The 27,741-nt window shown below is 32.7% G+C and overlaps 1 protein-coding gene across 1 annotated transcript; it reads right to left on the reverse strand.

Annotated features, from left to right (window-relative positions):
• Positions 1–733: 733 nt before the first annotated feature.
• LOC134246406 (uncharacterized) lies at positions 734–22,846 on the reverse strand. Its single transcript, XM_062728770.1, has 7 exons — positions 22,334–22,846; positions 21,738–22,001; positions 13,985–14,470; positions 10,840–11,094; positions 10,264–10,503; positions 2,875–2,996; positions 734–2,555 (listed from the first exon to the last, which is right to left on the reverse strand). Exons 1-7 carry the CDS (start codon positions 22,689–22,691, stop codon positions 1,296–1,298), a joined length of 2,985 nt encoding a protein of 994 aa, XP_062584754.1. The 5' UTR covers positions 22,692–22,846; the 3' UTR covers positions 734–1,295.
• Between the last annotated feature and the right edge of the window lie 4,895 nt (positions 22,847–27,741).

Genomic DNA, 27,741 nt, shown 5'->3' on the forward strand with positions numbered 1-27,741 from the left:
CATAAGTAGGTAACTCAACATTTGTTTTATTTTTTCTTGGTCTACATAACGAATTATCAGGACGAGATTATTGTCTTATATTAATTCATATTACGTAAACATTTTTTTTTTTTTTTTTTTTTTTTTTTTTTTTTTTTTTTTTTTACAAATTATTGATGCTGAAATGTGTTTGCAGAAGGGGGTATAAGTAATAATATTACTATGAATTATAAATTTCCGAATGTAGCTTAGTTTTAACAATTTACAACCAGAGAGCCATGGGTAACATCGCTCACCTAAGCAAATTAGTGAGGAAAAAATCCCCAGAAATGAGTTCAATATCTTGGAGGCCAGATTTGTTTAAACTTCCTACTAAACTGACTAAGGAAGATTACATATTTTCTATTTTCTAATTAGTCGTAGATTTGGAAGATTTAAAACAGATATCCTAATTCTGTTGATTTGGATCCCACTTGTATAATTTTATGTATATTTTAACAAATCTAGAACAATTTTTTTTTCCGTTGTAAGTTAAACAAACATAGTGTTTTTATCGTTGATTTGCATATCTTCTTCTTGTCGCCCGTGGGGATCCGGGTTAGAATAGGTCCTCAGTACCCCCTTGCTTGTAAAGGCGACCACTAAATGGTGTGGTTCTTCGGATGAGACCGTACTAACCGTGGCCCCGTGTCACAGCACGTGTGGCACGATAAAGATCCTCCCTGCTTAAAGGCTGTAAGTGCCGAGCATAGGCCTAAATTTGCAGCCCTTCACCGGCAATGGTGACGTCTCCATATCAGTGAAATATTCTGGAGAGGGACGTTAAACAGTATACAATCAATCAATCAATCCTCGTCTTGTCATTTATTGGTCGTCTTCTGGAATAAAATTACGGCACTCTAACAACCAGACTATGTTTAATGTTGTTTACAACCATAAAACAGGCATTATATGTACAACAAGTTAAACGATGTATAAGGTATTAAGAAGTGAACATTTTAGTTCTGGAATATATATAAGGATCTATAATTCACTGAATCTAACAATTTGCCGGTTAGCTTCTGTCACTTTATCTTCTGATTCCCAATTTCATAAATTTTAAGTTCTTGAATGACAGACGATTTTGCACGATCTTGCAAAAAATATTTCTGATATTATAGTTCAATAAAAAAATTGACAGCAAATTGACCAAAAGGTATTAAAAAGAATAGGAGAGATATACGTGTTATCATGAAATTTACAATACACAATAAACCCATTCCGTCCAAGTATTGACGCAGACGGTTTGCTTTTATTGTAATTATTTTTACATCCATCTATATTTTCCAATATCTCGTCAACTCTTTTGTATTAATGGAATGCTGATCAATAACTGAATGCAAAGGACAAATCATTTCTTCATCATCTTTTTGAATGTCTTTCTCTGAAAGGAAATGACCTTCAATATCCATGGCAATTAAATTTTTATCATCCACCCGACATTTAAACCCTCGTGCAAACAACAACTTTCTGTGAAATTTTCCTGCAAAATCATACAATATATTTTCTACCCTTTCTTGAATCAGTTGAGTTTTATCCTTTTCCAAAATACAACCTCGCTTGGGATGACAAATTTGAAGTTGTATAGATTCCTTGGTAACGGACAAAACGACAGTGTATCCCCCCACTGAAAACAAAGCAGCGTCTTTGTAGAGGCATGGTGTGTCATGCGTTTTAAGAACTTTCCAATTTTCCTCTTGCATACAAGCGACAACAAGACGGAAGAAGAAGAAGAAGGGTAGAAATGTAAATCGATAAATGAGAACAGATGATTTACTTTCCGATCGACAAATAAAATCTGGGACAGCTGACTCCATCTTTTTCCGGTTCATGCAGGGAACATAGTGAGATTCCTCACCAACAACCAGTAAACCAAGCCTCTGCATGAAATTAAGAAGTGATTCCTGATGGTATCCCAGACATCTTTTATCATGAACGAATTCGTCTGATTCATAGCCCTTCATCTTTAGTGCTTTATATAATTCTTTGTCCTTATGTTTCCATATTTCTTCAAGAAGACGTTTTTTCAAATTTCCACTTTCATAATATTCGTCCCAGTCCTCCTCGTTCCCTGGTATACCCTTAAAATGAAGCTTATCTGTGATGATATGTTTAAAGGCGTCAATAAACCATTGAATATCAATAATCACTTCCTCCTTCAGACCATCTTCATCAAAATACAGAACTTTCCCGGCATCATGGCAGTATCGGAGCATATCTAGCTTTCTTTTTGATTCTTCTTTTGATTTCTTCTGAATTTCAGCATTAGTCTTTTGAACCTTTGTTGTTATTTCAGATATTTCTATAATTCGGTTAGAATATTTCTTCTGGTTGATTTCTATTCGAAAGAAAAGCCATTCCTTCGGAATACTTTCTTTCCATCGCTGATGACAGGCAATATCGTAAAAGCTTCCTTTTAAATCATTTAGAGGTACAGATAGCTGTATACAATGTAATCTATCTTCCCTGATGTACTGTGATAAATTAGATGCTTTAGGAAGTTGATCTCGCAGACTGTCCATAAGTTCATTCTTGTCCTGTAATTATAAAACCTGCTTATTGCTAATACGTATATGAATGATTATTTCTGGTCTTTTTTGGATGAAAGTTATCGGCCACCCAGTACTAGTAAGGTATATTTTGTCTTATAATTTTCGAAAACTTCTACGAATATGAAAGCCGTTCAAGTAGTACATTTTGAAGCGTTTACCATAATAATTGCAAAATAACAAGGGATGTACTGTAATTTCTGTGTTGAAAGCTACGTTTTCATCCACTGAATAATTAAATCAGACTTGGTTGATAAAATTCTTAGCTCCTAATATGAATATGAATAGTTTTCTTCAGTATGCTTACCTTAAACTGTCTGATTTCTTTTTCCCAATGAGTTGCTACTATAAGTACTACTGGCTTGTGGTCGTTTTCATTGTCTGAGCCACAGTAAGTATGTATTGACTTCAACCAGAATACAAAGTAGTCTAAAATAAATAAATTCCAATATTCTAAATTTAATTAAAACAAGATATCAAATAACATTATTGAGTTTTTAATTCAAAATAATTTCAAACAAGATGTGTTTGTGAGACAATATGGTAACATAGTGAAGATTAAACTTTTCTTAGATGCAAAGTTAATATATTGGTACCCTAAGAAGGGTTTCCTAACTGGAAATTAAATTGTAAAACATGAAAGCCCTATCATCATTTGTTCCCAAGTTTTTTCATAAGTACATATATCTTCAAGATCAAGGTCACAAGGTCAAGGTTGTTGGTATCCAATGAAAGGCCTTTCCACAAAGATCACACACTTGTCAAAAGAATAACATATGTAAAGTATGAAAGTCCTAGCCCTTTATTCTTCAAAAGTTATTGACAAGGTAAATGTTTTTTCATAGGTCCGGAAATCTCCAAGGTGAAGGTCAAAAGGTCAAGGTTATTGGTATCCAATAATCGCTCTTGCTACATGTACAAAGAATATATATGTGAAGTATTGAAGATCTAGTCCTAACCGTTCAAAAGTTAAGGCCAATGCTAAGATTTGTTAAAAGAAGGCCAAACTCTAAGGTCAAGGTCAAAAACTCAAAAGTCTCGATATCAAATGAAAGGTCTTGTCACAAGGATTAACTATGTAAAGTATGAAAGCACTAGCTTCTTCCCTTTAAAAGATATGTTCAAGGTTTATTTTTTGAAAGTAAGTCAAACTCCAAGGTCAAGGTCAAAAGGTCAAAGCTCTTGGTATCCAATGAAGCGTCTATTTTCAAGAATCATAAATGTGAAGTATGAAAGCTCTAGTCCTTACCGTTCAAAAGTTGTTGTCAAGGTTAAAGTTTTTCCATTAGTACATAAATCTCCAAGGTCAAGGTCCAAGGTCAAGGTTGGTGGTATCCAGTAAAAGATCTTGCCACAAAGAATATAACTGAAGTATAAATGTCCTGGCGACCGTTTCACTAACAGGTCGTAGTTCGTAAACGTAGACGTAAACTTGAACGTTGCACGTAAGCGCGTTTCACTAAGAGTTACGACTTGCGATTTACGATTAAACGTGATCGTAACTCTACGAGTGGTCAGGGACACTCTTAAAATACTTACCTGCTAGTCATTTCATGAAAAACAAGAGGCCCACGGGCCTTATAGGTCACCTGAGTTTCATGTAACAACTTTCCAACAATTGAATTTGGTTTGTGTTTTAAACCAGAGGCCATGAAATTCACAATTTTGCAAAGAGGCACTACTGCTTATCATAATTATACACTTAGCAATGCTTACTAGATAGTCACTTAATACCCATAAGTAGATCAGAGTAACTAAGAGAAAAATGCACTTCCATTCTAAACCAATTGTGCACCCCATCCCACAGAAACCATAGACCCTGGGGCCACATATTTCAAAATTTTATCATCATAAATGTTATTTCATCAAATATGGTTGATTAATACTAATGAGTAAATTTCAAAGCATTCATTTATTTTCAGACTATGCATCCCCCCCATACCCCTGACCCAGGGGGGCATGAAATTAACCATTTTGCTAGATGCACCTTTCCTCATCATAAATATATATATATACTTAGATCATTGGCATAATACCCAGGAGCAAACGAAACCCCTGACATAGGGGCCATGAAATTAATATATTTAGAAGAGGCACTCTTGCTCATTATAACTATGTACTTAGTTAGTTCATTTAATACTCAGGATCAGAGGAGAATTTTTTTTAAAAAATAATGCATTTTCACTGAATAATCTATATAGCCCCGCCCTAGCACTAGAACCCCTGACCCTGGGGCCAAGAAATTCACAAATTTGACAGAGGCTATCTTGCTCATCATAACTATGTACTTAGTTAGTTTATTTAATATCCAGGAGCAGAGAAGAAGATTTTCAGAGATTTAATGCATTTTCACTATATAATCAATAGAGCCCCGCCCTAACACCAGGACCCCTGACCCTGGGGCCATGAAATTCACAAATTTGAAAGAGGCACTCTTGTTCATCATAACTATTTACTTAGTTAGTTTGTTTAATACCCCAGAGCAGAGAAGAAGATTTTCAGAGATTCAATGCATTTTCCCTATATAACCAATAGAGCCCCGTCCTAACACCAAAACCCTGACCCTGGGGCCATGAAATTCACAAATTTGAAAGAGGCACTCTTGCTCATCATAACTATGTACTTAGTTAGTTTATTTAATACCTCAGAGCAGAGAAGAAGATTTTCAGAGATTCAATGCATTTTCACTATATAATCAATAGAGCCCCGCCCTAACACCAGAACCCCTGCCCCTGGGGCCATGAAATTCACAAATTTGAAAGAGGCACTCTTGCTTATCAAAACTATGTACTTAGTTAGTTTATTTAAAACCCTAGAGCAGAGAAGAAGATTTTCAGAGATTCAATGCATTTTCACTATATAATCAATAGAGCCCCGCCCTAACACCAGAACCCCTGACCCTGGGGCCAAGAAATTCACAATTTTGGAAGAGGCATTCTTTCTCATCATAACTATGTACTTAGTTAGTTTATTTAATACCCAGGAGCAGAGAAGAAGATTTTTAGGGAAATAATGCATTTTCACTATATAACCTATTTAGCCCCACCCTAACACTAGAACCCCTGACCCTGGGGCCATGAATTTCACAATTTTGGTAGAGGACTCAATGCTTATTACATTCATGTCATTAGTTAGCCTGCTTGATGTCCAGGAGTAAAGAAGAAGATTTTTAAAGATTGCACTAATTTTAGTGGTTTTGGCCCCACCCCTCAGGCCCCAGGGGGGCGGGGACCATGAAATTCACAATTTTTCTTTCCCTTCACCCATAGATGTTGTATACCAAATTTGGTTGAAATTGGTTTAGTGGTTTCAAGAAGAAGCTGAAAATGTTCAAATGTTAACACACGACACACGATACACGACGGACGACGACGGACGAAAACGGATAGCAATAGGTCACCTGAGTGACTCAGGTGACCTAAAAAGTCATAAAAAACGAAAATATAAGCAAGAAACTAAGTTATTTGTCACTTTCTTGCATTATTAACAATAATTACTAGTATTTTGCGTAGACCGAGTCCGATCTTAAAATCACACTGTCAAAGTAAAAAAAAAGATAACATTACAATTTACAAAAAATCAATTAGACAAGTTTTATAAGAAATAGTTTAAATTTTCAATTTAATTTTAAAACTCAATATATTCTGCTCTCATAAAAATCAAACAGTAAAAATACAGTTTAAATTAGATCGAATGCATTATGCACATGTATACGATCGCTTAGAAGATAGATGCACACCCCCTTTACAGAAATGAATAATGAAACAGAAATAAATTTAAACTAAAAATACTGTATTTCTCAATGTTTCTTTTTTTTTCTTTTCTAAATAAATAAATAATCGCTGGAATATGCACATATATGATTATACGCGAATTTGTGAAAATAACCAAATTTCTTTAGGATGAAAATTTAGTTACGTTGACGGTACTGGGTCAGTGAAAATAAATTCAAATAAACCTTTCTAACTAATGAAAACTAATAAACTTGTATTTAAGAAATAAGGTATCATTTTTTGTTTTATTGAGATGTAAAATGGGTTGGTCACGTGAACAAATCCCATAAAGCCCGAAGGGCTTTATGGAAGATTTGATCATATGCCAACTCGTTTTACATCTCAATAAAACTCAAAAATGATACCTAATTACTTATATTTACATTGGTGACTTATTCATACTTTATATTTGCCTGATTGTTACTTTTAACGTGTGAAATGCGTTAATTTTTCAAACCCAACGGCATGTATGTCATCTAGCTGCAGATCTGTAGCGTTATTGTTTTATATATATATTTGTCTTTAACCATAACGCTACAGATCCCGTAATGCAAAAAAAAGTGCAATTTACGGCACAATATTTTTTGTGCACTTTTGGGGAGAATTTCTCCACTTTCTAGCATTGGTCAGTCAACTACCTTTTAATCCCTAATTCTAGACACATTCTGTAGCCAATTTGTATGTTTTATCCACCTCCCATCCATTCATATTGGTCTCTATAGGCAATAAACCCGCTTGAAGTAAAATTTCAGCAATCTAACAAATAATTTTAATCAAGCGAGTTTATCACTTGTAGAGACGACTATAAAGGATTGGGAGAAAGATAAAACATACAGATTAGTCAAATAATGTGTCTAGAATAAGGGAGTGAAAGGTAGTTAATTAGCCGATGCTGGAAAGTGGAGAAATTCTCCCCAAAAGTGCGCCAAAAATATTGCGCCGTAAATTGATCCTTTTTAGCATTACAGAATCTGTAGCGTTATGGTCAAAGACAAATATATAAAACCATAACGCTTCAGATCTGCAGTTAGTATGTCATCCACTAAACGCGCGTCGACCCTTTATGACGTCACAGAAAAATTACGTCGAACGTTTATCCAAACGCACATCTATAACCTCTTGACCCCGTACCTGTATTTACACAGTTATAAAAATGCTTGCCTTTAGTAGTGTTATATAAAGGAAAACATTTGCAAATGTTAATATATAAATGTAAACAGAGGCCTGTAGAACACGGAAGGTATGTACACTCTTTGACATAAATTTTGCTATAAACAGGACATGTAGTAGATCTTTCTTAAGATGCCCTCCCCGTTCCCACTTTTCGTTGCTGTAAGTTCGGGCACTGGCAAATTCTAGGATTTTGGACAGTTTATAAGTTCCTTTGCTTTTCAGATTACTCTTGGGAGTTACACCCTCCTTTTTCGGGGAGGGGTGTTAAAATTACATTTTGTTCAATTTCAATTTACCTCTCGAGTCCCGCTTTTATGAAACCATTACTACTGGCATAGATCCAATATATACAACTATAAAAGGGGCGCTTTGTCGGTTTTTGGATCAGTGTTTGTTAAAGACAATTTGAATTAATTTGGATTAAATAACTTTGATTGATAAGATTAATTTGCAATTTGTGAAAGTAAAATATTCTTTCTGAATTAGTTTCTCGATGTTTAAGATTAGAGCGAGATATTTCGATGGATAGTTTGCTAACATCTTTGCTAACTTATTTATATCTAAAAAAAAATTTGAAAAAAAAACATGCATGCGTTTGAGTTTTGGCAATATTTAAAATAAACATGCCGAATTCTATCACATATATTAATTAATTGTAATTTCTAACAAAAACATGAATCGAAAAAAAAAACTTTTATGTATGTTTCGTTTCACCGCGAGTGCGTCATTTTTTTTTAGCAAGGAGGGAAATAAATTAAGATTTAAGTAAAATAAAACATTTTACACCATTGTAGACTATGCTTTATAATTAAGATACATAGAATGCAAGAATGAATAAATATATTTGGTACTTAAAATTTGATCCTAGTTATAATTATAGAAAGGAACTTTAGTCACTGGCAATTTGTATGCATAATTGCAATTATATTTTTTTAGTGATCTACATGTATTTTCCATTAACTCATTGTCTTTTTTCTCTTTCTTTCTTTATTTTGAGGACTAAGACAAATCATGAAATATATTTTTATTTCATAATGATTTTTATTTCATTCTCTCTCCGCTTCTCTCGCTCTCAAACAAATACAAATACACCTCCTTTGCCAGAGGAGTTCCAATAAGTTGGTCGTAACTCGCCAGTCGTAAGTGCTACGTTTACGCTAAGTTTTGTTAAACTCTCGTTTACGTGCACCTCTAGCAATCGTAAACGTTATCTTACGTTTACGATTTTCGATTTGTTAGTGAAACGGTCGCCTGGTTTCTACTGTTCAAAAGTAATGGCCAAAGTAAAAATTTGAATTTTTTTGTGTAAAAGTGGGTCAATTTCCAAGGTTAAGGTCAATTTGTCAAATTTGAAAGAACTTGTAACAAGGAATACAAATGTGAAATATGAAAGTCACAGCTCCACTAAATCAAAAGTTATGGACAAGGTAAATGTTTTTTTTTGACAAACGGACAGACAGACAGACAGAAGGACACGACAAAAACTATATACCCCCGAAACTTCGTTTACGGGGGCATAAAAATATAAAATAGCAAATACGTCTCCAGCCTAGAACCTGAACTATTGATCAATAGTAGTATAGTATCGCATGCACATGTAAACTGTACTCTGTGTGTATGTACATGTAAATTGTTCTTTATGCTGAAATCTTTCATTTATGTCTAAATTTACAATAATTGTCAAATTAAGTTATTGCTACATGTATACAAGCAGATTTATATTACACAATGGGTTTTGAATAAAAAATATCAGGATCATATATTTAAGACTGAATTGCCAATGGTATTCTTTACTGACGATTAAAAAAAAAACTCTTAACTATCAGCAGTGGCTATTCAACAGTATGCAATCAATCAATAATTTTGCGGAAAAAATCTCAATTAAATAAAGTATCAAGCATAAGAGCCAATTCATGAATGTTTAAAAAATGCATCATACCAAAGATTATGAATGCTGATTAGACCAAAGTGACAAAATATCTTATTTTGAATAAAATTTGGCAAACATTTAAGTAACAATCTCAGCTCTCGATGGTTACTTAAATTGACTGATATTGACTGATTGAATAAGCTTAAATATTTGTAACATTTCACTTATATGAGAATCATATCGTTCTTTATTCTTGAGTTACTTAGTACTTTAAAATAAAGAATAACCATCCATTGGGTAAAATTTGCAAAAGATACTTACCTTGTATGATATATTATTACCCGTATACATGTATTTGGACAAGTGAAGGATATTTGGCATGAATTAAATTCAACAAAAAAAAAAAAAAAAAAAAAAAAAAAAAAAGAGAATTCTGAAAGAAAAGCAGGTATTTGAAGAAAATCAGTCCTTGTATTTTTCCGAAAATATACCATTAAAAATACATAAGCACTATCTAACTTGAAAAGGAAATCAGATATAGATTATTTTAGACAAAGGGTGGGGAAAATTCTGCTTCAGTAACAGTTGCCAAAACTACAGAGAAAATAATAACGAAGCAGAGTAAACTTTAAAGAGCAAGCGTGCATTATTTTTTTAATTGTCTTCTGATGAATATGTAATGCCGAGTTTACATGTAGATGGCATAGATCAAAGACGTCAGATCTTAATTAGGTTATGTTTTCTCACTGACTGTCTGTGCGTATCTTCCTCTTGAAAAAAGGACTGTTTGCATCCTTATGAATGATAAAATTACGGTTGAAAATTTCTTGACTATAAGGAACTATACAAAAAAGTTTTAGGAAGAGATATAATATTCTACCTCCATAGGTCCATCCGGAGAACATACTACCATCTTGATCGCACACTTTCTTATCCACCTTCTGGTCAAGACGTTTAGAGGCGTCCACCACCACAACATAGAAAGCTCTTCTGGTCAGGTAAATCTGGTGACAGGCGTAGTACGCACACTGTCCCCCAAAGTCAAAAAGTGTCAAGGTCTTTGCATCCAATTTTTCAGAGGTATTTTCTACACTGTTTTGGTATATATATTTTCCTCTGGCTGAAAAAAATGTGATCATGAAGTATCTTATTGTTGCTGATGAAATAAAAATTATATGAACAGTATTGCCGGAGTTAGATAAAGCATAACTCAGAAAACTCAGATTCAATCATTTTTAATCCTATATATACGTATCTAAAAAAAACAACTTCATTTTTATTAAACATACCCAGTATTTTCTTTTTCATGTGTACAAACTAATTCATTCGTATTTTTCTGAAGATTGTATATTATAAAACATCGCAATTGTGAATTCATGTTTTATTTTCAATACACGAATAGTTTTTCCTTCTTTTTATATATTAACAAAGTTAAGTTTGAATTATCATATTTTACCTTTCAAAGATTTTGCTTCATCACATAATTCAAATATTTCCTCATGCACTTCCAATCCCTCAGTAGATTTTACATTACCAATCTCTTCTTCACTACACCCGAGAAGACGTTTAAGTAGCGTGGTTTTGCCCGCCCCAGCACATCCTACAATCATCCCCCGGGCGTGGTGGACTGTCTGAGTTCCTCTCTTAGCGTACTCCACATACCGCTCTCTGGCCTCCTGATCCCACTTTAGTACTTCTCTAGGGACTCCTACTACATTAAAGCGAAAATAATCAAATCTCGGAGCATTGTTACAATGCACTTTGAAAAATTACGCACTTTAAATTTTTTTTCAAAGTGCGTTAAAATTTGGGAGCAAGTTAACGCACTTTTGACAAAAATACTTTTTTTTTTCAAAATGCGTTAATATTGACCATATACATGTAAACGCACTTTTAAAAAATGTAAAGATTGAACAATATTCCTTCAAATAATCGGTATGATAAATAACAGACCCTGGTTTGATAACTTTTTTATGATAAAGTCACTGTAGGACCTGAGATATTGACGTTTTAAATATTCAATGTTTTGATAAAATAAAAAAGGGAAAATTAAAGGGTCTTGAAAAAAGAGTGACGATTGTTAAAGTTCATGCATTCGTTTCTTCTTTTTTTTTTAAATTCTAGTCTTTGATAAGTAGATGTAAATGTGTATAGGGGGCACTATCACAGGACAGCTTCACGCAACTTAGAATTTATCATAATAAAAAGGGGAAAATTTGAGTGTTCAAAACTATGAAAATTCTTTCTCTCTCATACCTTTTACTGTAATTAAAATTTTCTAGTTTTCATCTGTTTTAATTAACTTATTTATTATTGAAAGTTTTCAACGTCATACCAGTTAGGTAAATACATAATTTTATGAATACTTTGAGTATAGCATAGACATCGATACTGGGCGAAGTGCCAAGGGAGAGATTGGGGGGCTAAGGCCCCCACTTATTTTGGAAAGATATATACAAGGTATAAGAATTGAAAATGCAGCCTACCCTTTTTAGGTTTATTGCTCCCCTCTCCTGTTTGTTACCGACACCTGTGTATTGGAAATATAAAGATTTGGACTGAGGGATCTTATACCCGTCTTCTCCTCTTTTCGACGGGAGTAAATGAATTCATTTTTGAGGTTAGGGTTAGGCTTAGTTTTTTGAAAGATAAATAACAAATAAAATCTTTCCATGACTAAAATTCTCAAGAGGGACGGTAAACAATACGTATATAATCAATCAATCCATGACTAAAATATGATTTTTATTTTCAAAGTGCGTTTAAGTGTCTCAATGGTAAAATGTATTGATCTAGACTCTTAACGCACTTTGAGAAAATTGAGAAGATGCGTTGAGTTGGTCCCAAATTTAACAAATTCGGAAAAAAATCAAAGTGCGTTGATTTTGTCCCAATTTTAACGCACTTCGAGAATTTTTTTCAAAGTGCGTAATTTTTTCAAAGTGCGTTGCCACAGAGCTTTAAGAGAAAAATAATTTTTGGACAATATTTGCAGTTTTCATTGATAAACAAAGGCATTAGAAAGATTTATAAAACCCCTAACAGTACATTTCATTTTTATGCGCCCAGAGCGATAGACGTATAATGTTTTTACCCTGTCTGTCTGTTTAGCTGTCTGTTTGTCTGTTTAGCTGTTTGACTGTCTGTTGTCAACTTTAACCTTTGCCAAAACTTTGAACCAAAGAAAATACAGACATCATATTTTATATGCATACTCTACTTTTTAAGTTCCTTAAAATGACACCAAGGTCAATGACCTTGTGATCTTGACTGTGATCCATATGCTAATAATATCTTTTTTCTAAATGACGCCATGACTTTTGAACCATTGGAGATAAAGACTCCATACTAGGTGTGCATACTTCACTTAAAAAGTTCTTTCAAATGACATCAAGGTCAATGACCTTGTTACCTTGACTGTGACCTACATGCTAAAATTTTTTTTTTTTAACATTTGCCATAATTTTTTAACCATATGAGATAAAGACTTTATTTTTGATATGTACGAGTACTTCACTAATAAATTTCTTTCGAAAGACACTAAGGCCAATGACCTTTGACTTTGACAGTAACCTATAGCTATATGCTAAAAATAGATTTTTCGAACTTTTATGGCACCGGGCGCATTGTGTTTCACAAACACATCTTGTTAAACATTAATAATCACCATTTTATTGAAACAACATTTAAATTCTAGAACAGCGTAAGCAACTATTAACTGTCCATTGAAGATACGGGTCCAATTGTATTTTCAAAGGGGGGGGACCCCAGTCCAATAAATTCCAACATAGATATCACTTGACAATGTATAAAAACTTAAACTCATTTCTAAAACGTAAAAAAAACCTACTTCGGGGGTGGGGGTAGGGGTGTCTTTGAATCCAAACTTTCATGTCTATGACTTTGTTACCAACTTAACTCGAGTCCACGTTCTCTAGAGGAAGGGAAGGGGGTTTCTAAGGTAATCTGTATTAGTTTAGGATTCATTTTATAAAGCAACACATTTAAAGGGTTGGGGTCCGGCCCCCACGACACTCTCCTAGATATTTGCTTGCACTGACCATTTGACAAGAGTGTATGTTTTTATGTGTCGGGAAGAGCAGCACAATGTGTCAGTGTACAATTGTACCAACACAAAAGACTTCAAAGTTAAGTTCTTACACTTAATTAAGGAGAGAGAAAAATGTCATTAGTACGTGAGTAAAATGAATTTGAACCTCATCGATTGTATCATTTAATTCAAAATTTCACAATAAAGATGTGACCATAAGCGACAAATGAATTCAATTCAGGGACCCCGCATATTTCCGTATTGCCCCTTTAATTGCTAAATCTCGTATATTTTAAAATTTATACATTTATAAAGAGAGTTCATAAAAGTAGCATTTTCATTATCAAAGAACTTTGCATATTGGTATAACACATTTTTTAAAAAGAATATTATGTTTTGGTAATGTTATGCACAGGCATGGTAAAAGATTTGCGTACAAACATGTACGTCATCTTAATCAAAATGTGCAAAAGAGACAAAAACAAAATTTTAAAAAGAATACATTGATAATAAATTTAGAAAATAATGATTTTAAATAAATAATACTCACAACGTGTACTGATCCTGCCATGAATTCTCCTGTCAGACACAGTACAGTGTGTGATGATGTCCAGTTGTAGTTTGTCTATAAAGAGGTCGTACATCTTCTCCGGCTCCTCCGGTATATATAGACATCTCTCTCCCTCACTCCTCTTATAATGCCTGGACCGGCAGTATTCTGAGATCACGTCACGTGACGCCGTGGTCAGGAAAAACTCCAGATCACTGTCCTCCACCAGACACTCCGTAACAAAGGCGTACATGACGTCATGTCGGATGTCCTCTGATATAAAGGTTATCACACCGTCACGTGTTTCTGTGATTCCTTCAGGAAGATCTACCAAGCCGTCATCAGTAATATCAGGAAAATATCTGTCTCTGAGTTTGTCCCTTATGATTCTGTGTGATTGTTCATTGACATTCAGCTGATATTTCTCAGTTAACAGCATGCTGTACAATAGATTCCGAATTTTCGGCGAATAGTTATCACATTTACCTAAAATGAGAATTTAGCTTTTTTAGAATAAGTGACATTTCAATAATAAAAGATAATATGTAATTATATATTTTCAGCGATTGGTTATTTATAAGTAAATATAAGGATTTTCAATTGCCGTATTTGACATGTGCATCTTAATACTGGACTTTTACAAGAAGCGCTGACTTTCACAATCGACGCTTACTTTTACACAGGTAAAATGTACGGGAGCTCGTTTTTAATATAAATATTGAAATAAACAGTTGATAATAAAATACGATTAATAAGACCATTTAAAAAAAATATTACGTTGTCCAAGAAAGTTTTTGAGCTAACTATAGTTAACATTAGTTTATTCTTAGTTAAGTTAAAATACTGCAACTATATTGTATTTTTTAAAAAAAAGGTTTTAACTAAAGTAAATGAAAGCATTTTTACTATAAATTTCAAATAGAGATGTTTTATTATCTTAATATCCTACGAACAATTTTCTGATGTTTCTAGTAAATTTAGGTTAACTATAGACAATTTTTGTTATAGTTGCAACCACCCTTTTTTAAAACCCTTACACCCTCCACAAATTGCTCTCTATAACACATGTTAATATTGTACACCATGTAAGCGCTCGGTATACATTTTTACATTTAAAGTTTTCTTTGACTAGCTAGATTATACGTAGGAGGAAAATGCAATTGACTAAATAAATCCATGAATTCACCCAATGTGTTGATTATTTTAAACACGTTGATATAGTCTTGTTTGTAGTCATACAGGTATTATTTTCCTTTTCTGATGTTTTGTTTGGGACAAAACTGCAAATTATTCACTACATTAAATTTTTATGAGAAGAGATTTTTGGGTTGTGTATTTTTTTGACTGGATTTGACACCCCCCCCCCCCCGGAAAAAATTCAGGAACCGCACCTGTTCATCTGTTGGCGTTATGTATTCACTTCAGGAACAATACTTGAGGAGTTTAAAAATAAAGTGGTTGGATTTGGTATGTTATTATAATTTTAACACAAATGTGCATACAATCACGCATGGTCAGGTACACATGGTATTCTTAATTACGCATGCACAACCCTTGTGTTTTAAATAATCACACAAGCAGTAGTCTATATTATAATTTCCCTTAGCCTATACTATAATTTCAATCCCTTAAAAATTGAAAACTGAATATTCACTGTTTCATGACTTTACGGATTAAACAATACTTAGCTTATTCTGTGAATAAAGTTACAATATTTATTCCGTGAGTAATCCCCCCTATTTCTCGTAATTTTTCATTTTGAAAATTTGTAGGCTTCAGAGCCGGGGGGGGGGGGGGGCATCTTCCGGAAATACATATAGGTGGAGTCGAACCACCGTTCGCTAATGAATGAGTTTTGCTAGGTGACAGAATTTATCCAAACCGACATCCAATCATAACCCCTTTCACTATACAACAGATACACCAGTGTTGTTGTTATAAGGAAATTGAATAGCCGGATATCGAAAGACATGTGTACGGTAGAGATCACAATAATTATGTGAAATCAAAACGTGTATGATTCTGAGTAGTGTGTGGAAACAAAGTAGATGTAAATTACGACGAGTTTTTATATTGTATAAGACCTCGTTTATCGAAGAAATTAAAAAAATTAATAAATCATTTTATTACAATTTTTTTTTTCTTCTATCATAATAGAATATTAGTTTGAAATTTTTAAAGTAAAGTTTTTTTTATAGAATTTTCAATCACTTTTAGGTAATATGTCTTTTGTTAACTGGAAAAGTAAAATCTTTTTTTTTCTTAAAGAAATCCTATTCAGTTTATGATAACGTCTCTATTTGAGGAAACAAATTCTTACACTGGACGTAAAGAACATGCAATCACATTCGGCTCACCTTGGCTGACTACGGTACCCTATACATCAAAATTCGGCCGAGGTGTGCCGAATGCATGCAAATCAATCAACCATATACTTATTTTCATCGCGTGGTCATCAACCTCATCTTCGATCTTACTTTTATTTTAGATTTAATTATATACACAGAATAAACGAATTTTACCAATTCCGTACCTCCTTACATAAGGCAGGTTTAAATGTAAAAGTGAGCGTCGATTGTAAAAGTCAGCGCTTCTCGTAAAAGTCCACTTTTAAACTTTTTTGAGAAAAAATCGGCATTTTTTCTTACACAATTGTGGCTGATATATAACACATTTTATTCCAGAACCCTATATGATTTAAACCTACCTTTATTAAACAAAGAATTTCAAAGTATTTATTATATCTGGGCAGAAATAAAATGATCTAAACCACCCCTCCCTTCCCAAGTTGTCGTTTTACTGTTGTTTAAAAGAGGGTATATATTCAGTACGTATTGATATTCTAAACAAATTCTTAAGAGTCGTATCTGGAGAGAATTTTATATATTGTAATAGCTTAGTTTAGCTAGATTTTCAACAGGAAAGAAAAAAATACAATTAAGAGACTTTAAATTCTTGAATGAAATAAAATTGATTTAAAGTAATTTTTAATTCAAATATTTTCTTTGTATTTTTGAGAAAGCTATTGTTCAATTTTAAAACAAACACACTTTCCTTTCCGCTTGAAATCTCGAGAAGCCTTTAACCCTTTGCAGTTGAATTTTATACCACAACTTGCTATGGCGTAGGGAAGACCCCTATCCATGTTGAAGTCGAAATGTCAAAGGTGAAGGTCGTAGATACACTCTCTGTGTGTAAAACGTTCACTTCCGGGAGATATCTGATGATCTTTAGTTTTTGTTGGAATAAATGTTATACCATATCTCCCTATGGCGTATCCTGCCTTTCTTTTAGTGTATCCCCCCCCTAGATCCCATCCCCACCCGTGATCAACACATTTTCTTGTTTTTTTTTTCCTTAAAAAGTGGATGTAAATTCTCTGAATAAGCCTGTTTAATTTTGAAATATTAGTTATCGTTCTATACATGCTAGTATATTTGAATAGATGCAGTTCTAATAAATTATAAATCTTCTCAGACTGTCCAAAAGTCAAGATTATTAATCTTATAAATAAAATAAACACGCACTCTGAGAGTATTGCATAAACAAAACATGTCCCCTACCGGGTTTCCTTTTTTCTTTAGGATGTCATTTATAACATGCAAAAGTTATGTCGAATGTAAGAATGCTTGATTTTGAGGTTATGAATGCCTTTAACTAATAAAATAATCCACGTTAAGAAGAAAATTCAACTCAATTCTCAACGTTTTTTAAGATTTAAGAGTCAATAACATAACAATTTAACACGAACCCGATCTCAAACGATTATGAAAAATTAAAATGCCATAATGTCAAAAATCAATGTAGCACAACGACATTTAAGCTTGATCTGTAACTCATCAAGAAACATGCACATACCAAAATTCAGTTAAATATCTGCAAGTATTTAGAAAAAAATGGGGAAAACCAAGTAAGACACACAGACAGGGACAAACAGACGGACTGACTGACGGACAGACGCAGAGGAAACCTAAAGTCACCTCCGGTTTCATGGTAGGGGACTAATAAACGGTCACAGATTTAAACTTTTACCCACTATACATTGTGAGTATAAGGTCGATCCAAATTCTCAGATAAGAAATCAAGACTTCGTAATTAAGAACCAATTAATAGATCTACGACTGATTGCTATCATAAGTGATAGCTAAATTGTGATTTTTATACATGTACATTAATTGATATGAACAGAAATATTGCATATCGAATTATACACAGATTTATTTCAATATTTTCATATAATTTACACTTATAAATAGTAAAATATATAACCTCCGGGGAATAGATAAGAGGTTTGATATAATATCTATTCATATTTCCTATTCTGATATTCATGAACACTGTAAATATTAATGTTGAAATTCGATGATTCAATTTTATTAATTCCTGAGTGTATGAATGAAGATATACATGTACCTGTTATGTAGAATAATGTGTCACTACAATATTCCTTTATTATCTTTTCTTTATTTCATTCATTATTTTGCACAATACCGTATTACAATGAGAATTTTTATATGTGCATACTTACCCCCCCCCCCCCCCCCCCCCCAACCACCCACCCCCTCTTCCTCACAGCTTGACCAAGCATTGGGAGAAATTAACGTTTTCTTTGTGCTTGCGTAGTTTGAATAATTTTGTGAGATTTTGATCGAGACTGGTATGCATCTATCTTTTTTCTGTGCTTAATACTAAGTCGGAAAAAAATAACGTGGTGACACACATTGTAAATTGTATGATTAATAATACTTTCATTATAATTTATGTGACCCCGAAGCCAGGACAGTGGGTTTTTTTGACATTGAGTTTTCTAATACATTATATCGCGACTACCAATAAGTACCTCGCAGTTTTCTAACTTACTACCACTCTTTTGCGGGGGAGTCGAGAAAAGTCTAAATTTCTGGGGGCAAATGACATTGTTTACAGTAGTGACAATTGAATGATTCGAACAATTTAGTGGCGAAATCACGATGTTTTGCCAGATATTGAACTCCAAATAGTAGATTGTCAAATAAGGAAAGATTAGAATATTTTATTTGCTTAAAAATGTGACGATTTTCAATGAAAATTTAACAAGAAGGGTCCGCTTAGTTAAAAATATCGTTAAAAATGTGACAATTTAGGATTGACTCCTCTCAAAAATATATTAGGCTGGTTCAGCGATTGTTTAGCGAGGTATTCCACCAGGATTTTTTACTTATTTGTCCTTATAAATGCTACAATGATCGATCTTGCATTGTATTGAATAGCACATTGCCCCCACCTAACAGACGATTCCTACTTCCTTCGCAAAAGAGTTCCGCTAAGTTAAGTAATCGCGATATCAAGTAATGAAAATAAAAACAAGGTAAAAATATGCCCTTGCGACATGAATGCCCCATAATGCAACATGAAAGTTAGAATAAGTGTTAGCATTTTGATGAGAATATTTTAAATCACTTCTTTAAATTAAAATTGTCTTTTGACATAAAAAACAATGAATGAAAATGATAAATCTCGCCAAATTCTGTACTTGTATAAATGCCTTAAAGATTGAATCAGAATATTTTAAATGGTTTCTATAAATCAGAATATTTTAAATGGTTTCTATAAAACTAATAAAATTCAATTGAAAGACAAATAAGTTCAAGGTCACAGTTAAAGTTAAAGTCCGAAAGTTTTGATGCATTTGAATAGTTCTTTTGAGCAGCATATTTAGTTACTGTAAACGTGGAAATTTTGACGATGTGCTAATTTTAACTATATTGAGGATTTTTCTTTTCTCGTCAAAATTTACACTCGTCAAACTTCTTATCATATACATAGCGTCACAACAGACATTGACCATTGTGCAACTTTACCGCTAATTTTCACGGCTTTTTTCCTTTTATAACTAGATCAAAGTCACTGTTAATTTCTGTTGTAATTAGTTATGAAAACATAATGATATAAAATCACATTTTTAAAAATCATTGAATCTAAATCAGTGTATCAAATACCGCATGCGTAACTTAGCGTAATTATCACGCCGTGCTTGACCTAGTTTGTCACCTCAGGCAATTGACCGCTTATAATGAAATCAAATTACCAGAGGGCAATTCATTTAGATAGTAAATAGTTTGTATAAAAATTAAATTTTAGTGATTCCGACGCTGCCTTTGTATCCCCGTGAATTCAAAGATTTGATACTCTTGATTAAATATTTCGTCAAAATTAACACTCGTCAATTTTCGTAATCAAAAAATCGTCAATTTTTCAACTCGTCAATATAACCACATTTTCCAGGATAAATATTGCAGATGGCTTACTGTAGATGTACTTTTTTCCACGGGGTCATATTTCCGCGGAATCTCTATTTTTGTTCAATCCGCTGGTAGAAAATTACGCGGATATCTTAAGACTCTCTTTATATGCCTTACATGTACATGTATATTTATATGAAATTCGATGGGACAAATTTCCGCGGAAAATTTGTGAGCGCGTACATAGCGTAAATTAATACCACGCGGAAAAAATAATTCTACACTATTTAAATATGAGCTAAATTGTTATTTTTGAATAATTAGGTTCAGGTCAAATGAAAGTTAAAACAATTCTGTTGCAGCCGAAAAGCTTAATATATTTATAAGTATTTAAAAGCATATAAGGTTTGATAAAAAAAAGATCGTGTCATTAATTATTTATTAAAAACTAAGCTTAAGAAGAATTTTAAATTGGTGAGGTCAAGGTCAAAACATTCTAATAAAAAAATGCTGTTTATTCTGCTCATGTACATATTCGCCATAATGGAGCTATAATGGCGGCGGATTCCATAAAGGTTTATATAGGTAACGTACAAAAAAATGAACATTATTTTTAGATCACCTGAGCTGAAAGATCAAGTGAGCTATTCTGATCTCAATTTGTAGTCTGTCTGTCTGTCTGTCCATTTATCTTTCCGTCCGTTTGTATATTTTTCACATTTTCGACCTTTTCTCAATATTTTTCACATTTTCGACTTCTTCTCAAGAAACACTGGACCGATTCCAACTTAAGTTGCCATAAAGCATCCCTGGGTGAATGGAACTCAAGTTTATTCAAATTAAGTGCCACACCCTCATTCAAAGGAATATACATTGTAATTAGGAAATGGTGAAAATTTCGTGGCGTGCTTTAAGAATTTTCTTCTCAAGAAACACCGTCATATTTATTTGGAAGCATTCTCAGGTAGTGTAGATATAAGTTTGTTAAAATTACGACCCCCGGGGGTAGGGTAGGGTCACAATGGAGGATCAAAGTTTTACATAGGAATAAACACGTCTTTTTTTCAAGAAAATATGAATAGTCGTCCTTCGTAAAGATCTATCCTGAGGAAACTCTGCAGAGCTGGTTTAAATATTTGTATCTATGCCATCTTTCAAAAAAAAAAGTTTTTGCAAAAGTAATCAGAGAAATAAAACAAACTTTATAGTCATAAAAATTATGTCATTCAAGGTATTTTTTTATATCATTACATTGTCTTTTATAAGATCTGTTCTTCAGTAATATTATAGTTTGATATCTCAATATTCGTGTATGAAATACTTGTAAATGTATTGTTGACAAATACATGTATTTAGGGAAATTGGAATATTTACAGATTTCGACCATGCAGCATAATCAATTTCAGAACTTTTTCATTTTTTTCTGATATTGTGTATTAAAAACCATGGCGTAAGTGGGTGATTACCATAAAAAAGAATAGAATAAAAAAAAAATAGTATTTCTACAGCAAGGATCCTTATATAATACATACAATTCCCCGTATTCTTCTTCCCAGTAGGACTCCTGTAGGCTTTGTTGTCGATGATGTAAATGTCCCAGTGTGGATGTAGACCTATACAGGATCTCACGATGTCAGGTCTCGCCCAATCTCCGTATCTCCAGAGCCACGTCACGTGATGTACACTGTTCTGTGATATTCCTCTGTAATGTACAGCCTCCCCTTCTCTTCTCAGATTCATTAGAAACTCTTTCCGCTTATCTTTACTTTCCTTAAGTATATCGCCTGTAACATTCACTGTAGAAAAAAATAATACCGTATCATAATTAATATCGTATAAACGCAATATTAAATCTGGAATAAAATGAAATAAGCATATAAATAACATGTAGATAAACATAATATTAGGAATGAGTTAGATACAAATAACCAATAAATAAACAATTATTTTATAGGAATTTTCAGATTGCAGCATTTGAGAGCCCCGTGAAGTATAAATAAAAGAATCAGAATCTATAGATTATATCTTGAGATCATGTCATGAGATATATTAATCTCCAAAATGAAATACAATCATTTCAAACATAATCTATATTCGGAAACTATCAAATTTCTCCACAATGACTTACATATCTGCTGTATCGTATCATATATACTCGTGTCCTCCATGGTGACGTGAGTCAGTATGTTCATCTGTAGACGGAGTATCAGTAAGGGATCAATGAATCTACTGACACACTTCTCTCCAGGTTCTCTGTTGTATTTCTCTGATCTCAGGTACACACTGGCTGTGTCATAACTACTGTAATAGAATGGTATATCACGGGATAAAGATGCTATCCTGTATATTGTCTCATCCTTTGTGTCCTCTGTGATCTTGTCCTGATCTTCCCAGAGGTAATCACGTGACTTCAGTCTGTCCAGAGTCTCCTGTGCTTCCTCACGTGTTACAGGATTCTCTTTAAAGTATTCTACCTGTCGTATCATATTAATCAAGTCCAGCCACTCTGTGTCAGTGAAGTCAGGAGGACCGGAGTCAGAACACCGAAAACAAAATAACACGGACACCTCGTCGTCAGTCAGTGTGGAGAACTTATCTAAAAATAAAATAAAAAAAACACTGATTACATATTTTAGATGGCTTGATTAGTTTTCATCTCCTCTTTTTCTACTGCATATAGTCAAGTTACATGTATTGATTTTATTGTATCAAAATTCAAATGAAATTATGACAAAAATTAGAATGAATAAAATTACAGTTTTTTATTGGAAAAAAGTTTTCTTTTTCCTTTCGATTGTTTAATGCTACCTTAAAACCAATGCTTAGTATATAAAAAAAACATGTCACTAACACTTCGTGAGAATGCAGCTGTTTTATTTTGTAGACCTTTGTTTAGTATTTCAGAAAACAGTATGATTTAAAATATTAACAACGTGTTTTGAGTAGCAAAAGACGAGTTTTCATGACTATTATAAAGTATAAAATTTATTCAAGAAGGAAAATGTCTTTAAGGACATCATTTTAATACTAAAATTTATCATTTCATACTATGCATACGGCCTTGAACTTTCATGTTTGACAATAAAATCAAGTGGGGTCTTTCCAAGATTAGAGCAACCTCCTTATATTTCATTGTGAAGATTAAAAAAAAGGCTTAAGTTATCATTTACTTGAAAATTTATTTGAAGATTGTTAACTTTTGTTTAATTTTTTTGTGATAGAAAAAATATTTAAATAGCAAATAACAGATATATTTCATTCAGAAAATAAAGCGTTTTTAAAACGAGAGTCAGGGGGAAAAAGTTTATTAACATGGAAAAGCTTGAAAGTAAAGAACGGTCGGATGGGGGGGGGGGGGTGTCAACCGGATTTCAATAAACATTTTCTATAGTTTAAACAATGCCTGGCACTGGGATCATGAAAAATCTTAAAGTTCGCCAAAATCTTTATATTATACTTAAATGTTCTGGTAATCAAAAAGTTCAAAATTAAAATAAGTCTCACTATTTAAACATTTTGTGATTAAACAAATAATAAATGAACATTTTAATTGCAAGCGATTAAAAAAAATAAAGTCTGTTTAATGATCTTGGGGCCTAGGAAAGACCGCCTCCCCCTCCTACAGGCCCTACTCTTGCGTGCTTGATTTGTTCGGTTAAAAAGATTAAAACACGGACTCTGGACGCAGTTGAGGTCAAATGATCAAAAATTGCTGTAAAAAGGAAGGGCCTTGTCATAATCATAATAATAACATGTCAAGTATTAAGAGGCAGTTCACCGAAAAACCAGGCAGTATTGTATTAATAGGCGGCACATCGAATGTGAGGAATATTTGATATTTTATGAAAAACAATATCAATGCAGTCCAAAAGAAATAATGTAATTGAAGATTTGTTTGAAAATTGCTTATTCAGTAAAATATCCTTGTGTTTTGTGTTTTTGACTTCCCCTATATAAACCATTGAAAGTAGGTAAGAAACAAAGAGCTGTAATTTCCAAAAAAATATTAACAGGAGTATAATTCACACTTAAATAAATCTAAAAATATTTCATCTTTTTGTTTAAAAAATAGAATCATTGGGAAAAACACTTTTAATAGAAGTTTTCTAGCAAAATATATAGACGTTTTAAATAATGAAAATTTGCGAAGCAAGAGTTATCTCCCGTGGCATCGGTAAATCTGCTAAACACATTTTCATCGGAATCCTAGTGAAATATTTAGAATCGATACACTTAAGAAAATTATTAAACACAAAATAAATAATTTATTTTTAAAATATAATTCATTTTTGCCTCCAAACATAATATTTAGATTAAAATTGGCTATAAGCTTCAAGTTAAATCCACGTTTCCATTGATGTATCAGTGACGTCATAGTATTGCGACACAATGAAATAGTTACAAGTTTTCCAGACAAGTTTGTAAATTCTTTGCGTAAAGTGTAAAGAAAAATATTTATTTTTAAAAATGAATTCTCTTTTTCAGTTAAATATTCTTCAGAGTGCATTATACTAAATGTTAAATAATATTCTAATATCAAAATGTATTTTACACGGTACACGGGCGGCGTCTCAGCAAGATGACGTTTTGTTAAGTAATTTTATACATGACCGAGAACTATTTTTTAAAAATTGATTTACCAGGATATGCGTTAAAATAATTAATGAAGTGTTTATAATGACTCAGAACATTTCTCATAAAATTGGGAATCAATGATGAATGTTTTAGATTAAATACATTTATTTATGCAATCAAATCAAAATAAATGATCTACATTACGATTAAAAATGAAAAAAAAAAACTGAAAAATAAATTATAAAAATATTACTGCTGAACTCTCGACTATAATTTGGCACTATAACGGAAGGTGGTTTAGTGAAACATTTTTTTTTTAATTTTATTTCTTAATTTTAATTCGGCGATTGAAACAATCACACGCTTATATTTAATATGGAGTATAAACCTGTGACTATGTTGACCAATACTAAAATGTTTTCACGTTCATGAAACCAATTTTTAAAAATAATCGTGCCATGACCCCCCCTCCCCCCCCCCCTCCTTCCGCGCTTCTTGCTTGCAATTTATTGGCTCTTGAATAATTATAATTTACATGAAAGATCTTATTTTCTTATTAATATAAAATCAAATTTTGTAAAAGAGGAAAAGGCTTTACAGATGACAGGTAAGAAAAAACTTGGATAAAGTCGAGACTGTACACATAAAGATATTCAAATAAAAAAAAGAAATTTTACTTGGAAATGAGATGAATAATGAAGCTAGAAAGTTGTCCGCTCTGGTTGTTGCATAATGCATGCACAAATAATTTTTTTTAAAAATACCTAACTAGGTACTAGTATGTATTAAGAAATCAATTAGATCAGATGTTTTACATGTAATCTTCATGTAAGTAAAAGACATTGGAAATTTAAATAATATATACATTTGAATCTATGGTTACATTCATTTAAAAACAGTAAACTGATTGAAAAGAAATAATAGACTAGCATTTTTTTCTGAGAAATTAACATGAAGAGCCAAATTTAGGACATTTTTCTAAATTTACGGAAAAAACCGATCCCGATTGAAATAAAACCGATCCCGATCAAAAATAATGCAAAATTAATAAATTTATCAAACTAAAGGCACCTGTAACCTATATAATATGTTAGAAAAATAAATCCAGTAATTTCTTAATGATATTACAACAAAAGAGCCAAATTTGACATTACTATTTTAGTATTTTCTTCTTTATACAATTCCGGTCGGGATCGGTTTCATTTGTGAAAACTATCAAAAAATAAGTAAATTGACTCCTTTTATTTCTTTCAAAATACCTTTTCCCAATGATTTTATTGAATGACCCAAAAGTTTGTACTTTTTATTCATAAAAACATAAGTAAACAAATATGTCTTGTATTGTATTGGGTTTTATAATGTAATTAAATTTGGATACTGAATTTAAACATTTACTTGTTAAACGCAAATTTGGACCAGATAATTTTTTCTAAAGAAGTATAAATTGGAGTCTTATTCATTCATAAAATAAAAGATAAAAGTCTATTCTATAAATAATATTCATTGGCACATCCACCTCTGGAGTATCTGTTACATATAAAACAAAATAAAAACGTAGTATTTTTTTAACCCTCATGTTGACCTTTTTGCACTTAAAAGCATTTACCAAAACTAGGACTACAGGAGCACTATAAAATTTTTTGATGTTGTCATGTGTAAACACTTGCTTTAATAAGTTTACATGCAAAAAATAATTAAAATCCATGACATGCGATGTGCCGCCCATTGCCTGGTTTTTCGGTGGACAGCCTCTTAAAGCCTTAGCCTTGACAGAGCAATAGTTATGAGATAAGTTAAAATTGACAACAGATAAGACAAATAAACAAACAGACAGTCTGGCAGACATCACAAAAACAATACGCCTACGGGATCTTTCGATTCTGAGGCATAAAATTAAATTCACCATTTGTTTTTTTTTGTTTTTTTTTTTTTTTTTTTTGTTTTTTTTTTATTTGTTTTTATGAAGTTTTGTGTTTAAAACACTTACCATGCCTATAACCCCTCCCTTCCCCGAATAAATAAATTTCGTACGGGATTTTTCCCTTTTAATTTCTCAAGGTGAATCACGTGCTGATACCCTGGATTTTTGTTAGGGGATGATGCCTATATATTGTTTTTGCAAAGTAGGCTATGCTCCATGGCGCGGTGCAAAATGTATAATAATAATCTTTGTGTCATTCGCACTTTCAAACAACATTTTACTAGTTGAGCAAAGAGCTAAATCCACGAATGTGCTAAATCGGCCTAATGATTTTAGGAAAATTAAAGTGAGGAGAAGAAGAAAATTGTTTATGGAAATAATATCCTTAGATATCAAACTTGAATAGTTGACGCCAAAATTTTCATTTGATGACGCCATATTTGTAGGGAAAACGTCAAAACACGTGTACTTTGCCACTTTTGATAAAAATTTAGCATTTTTTTCGTCTTCGGTTCAATTTTTTGCTGTGGCCACACCCTTTGAACAAATTGAAATTTATACTATTAAAAAGAAAATTAAAAAATGAACAAATAGAGCGTATTTTTATTTTGTTCGAGGGATGTGGCCACATCGAAATTTAAACTTTTCTTTCGATTCATATCTCTTATAACCGACCTCCACAGTGGAAATAATGAGGGTTTACCCACATTAATTGAAAAGAAACAAGATTTTTATTGCTTTTGTGAATATTTATAAGTTTTTAAATGTAAATGTTCAATTTATAATAGGAAAAATTACGAAGTCCCGAAAAGCACGACTGCATAAACATAGGCCTGCGTCGGAATCTGGGGGCTTGGGGCGGGGGGGGGGGGGGCTTAGCCCCCTCCACTTTTTTTTGCAAAAATAGACATTATACAGTCATTGAAAATTAGGATTTACCTTCCTTTTTTGTTTGTTAAGCCCACTCCCCTTCCAATTAGCCCTGACGCCCATAATAAAGATGCAATAATGTCGACTTGCCGTGCCTCATTCCTAACCCA

This window comes from Saccostrea cucullata, unplaced genomic scaffold (genome assembly GCF_032062105.1).
Source record: "Saccostrea cucullata isolate Sc308-1 unplaced genomic scaffold, CSIRO_AGI_Scuc_v1 ctg6334, whole genome shotgun sequence".
NCBI lineage: Eukaryota > Metazoa > Mollusca > Bivalvia > Ostreida > Ostreidae > Saccostrea > Saccostrea cuccullata.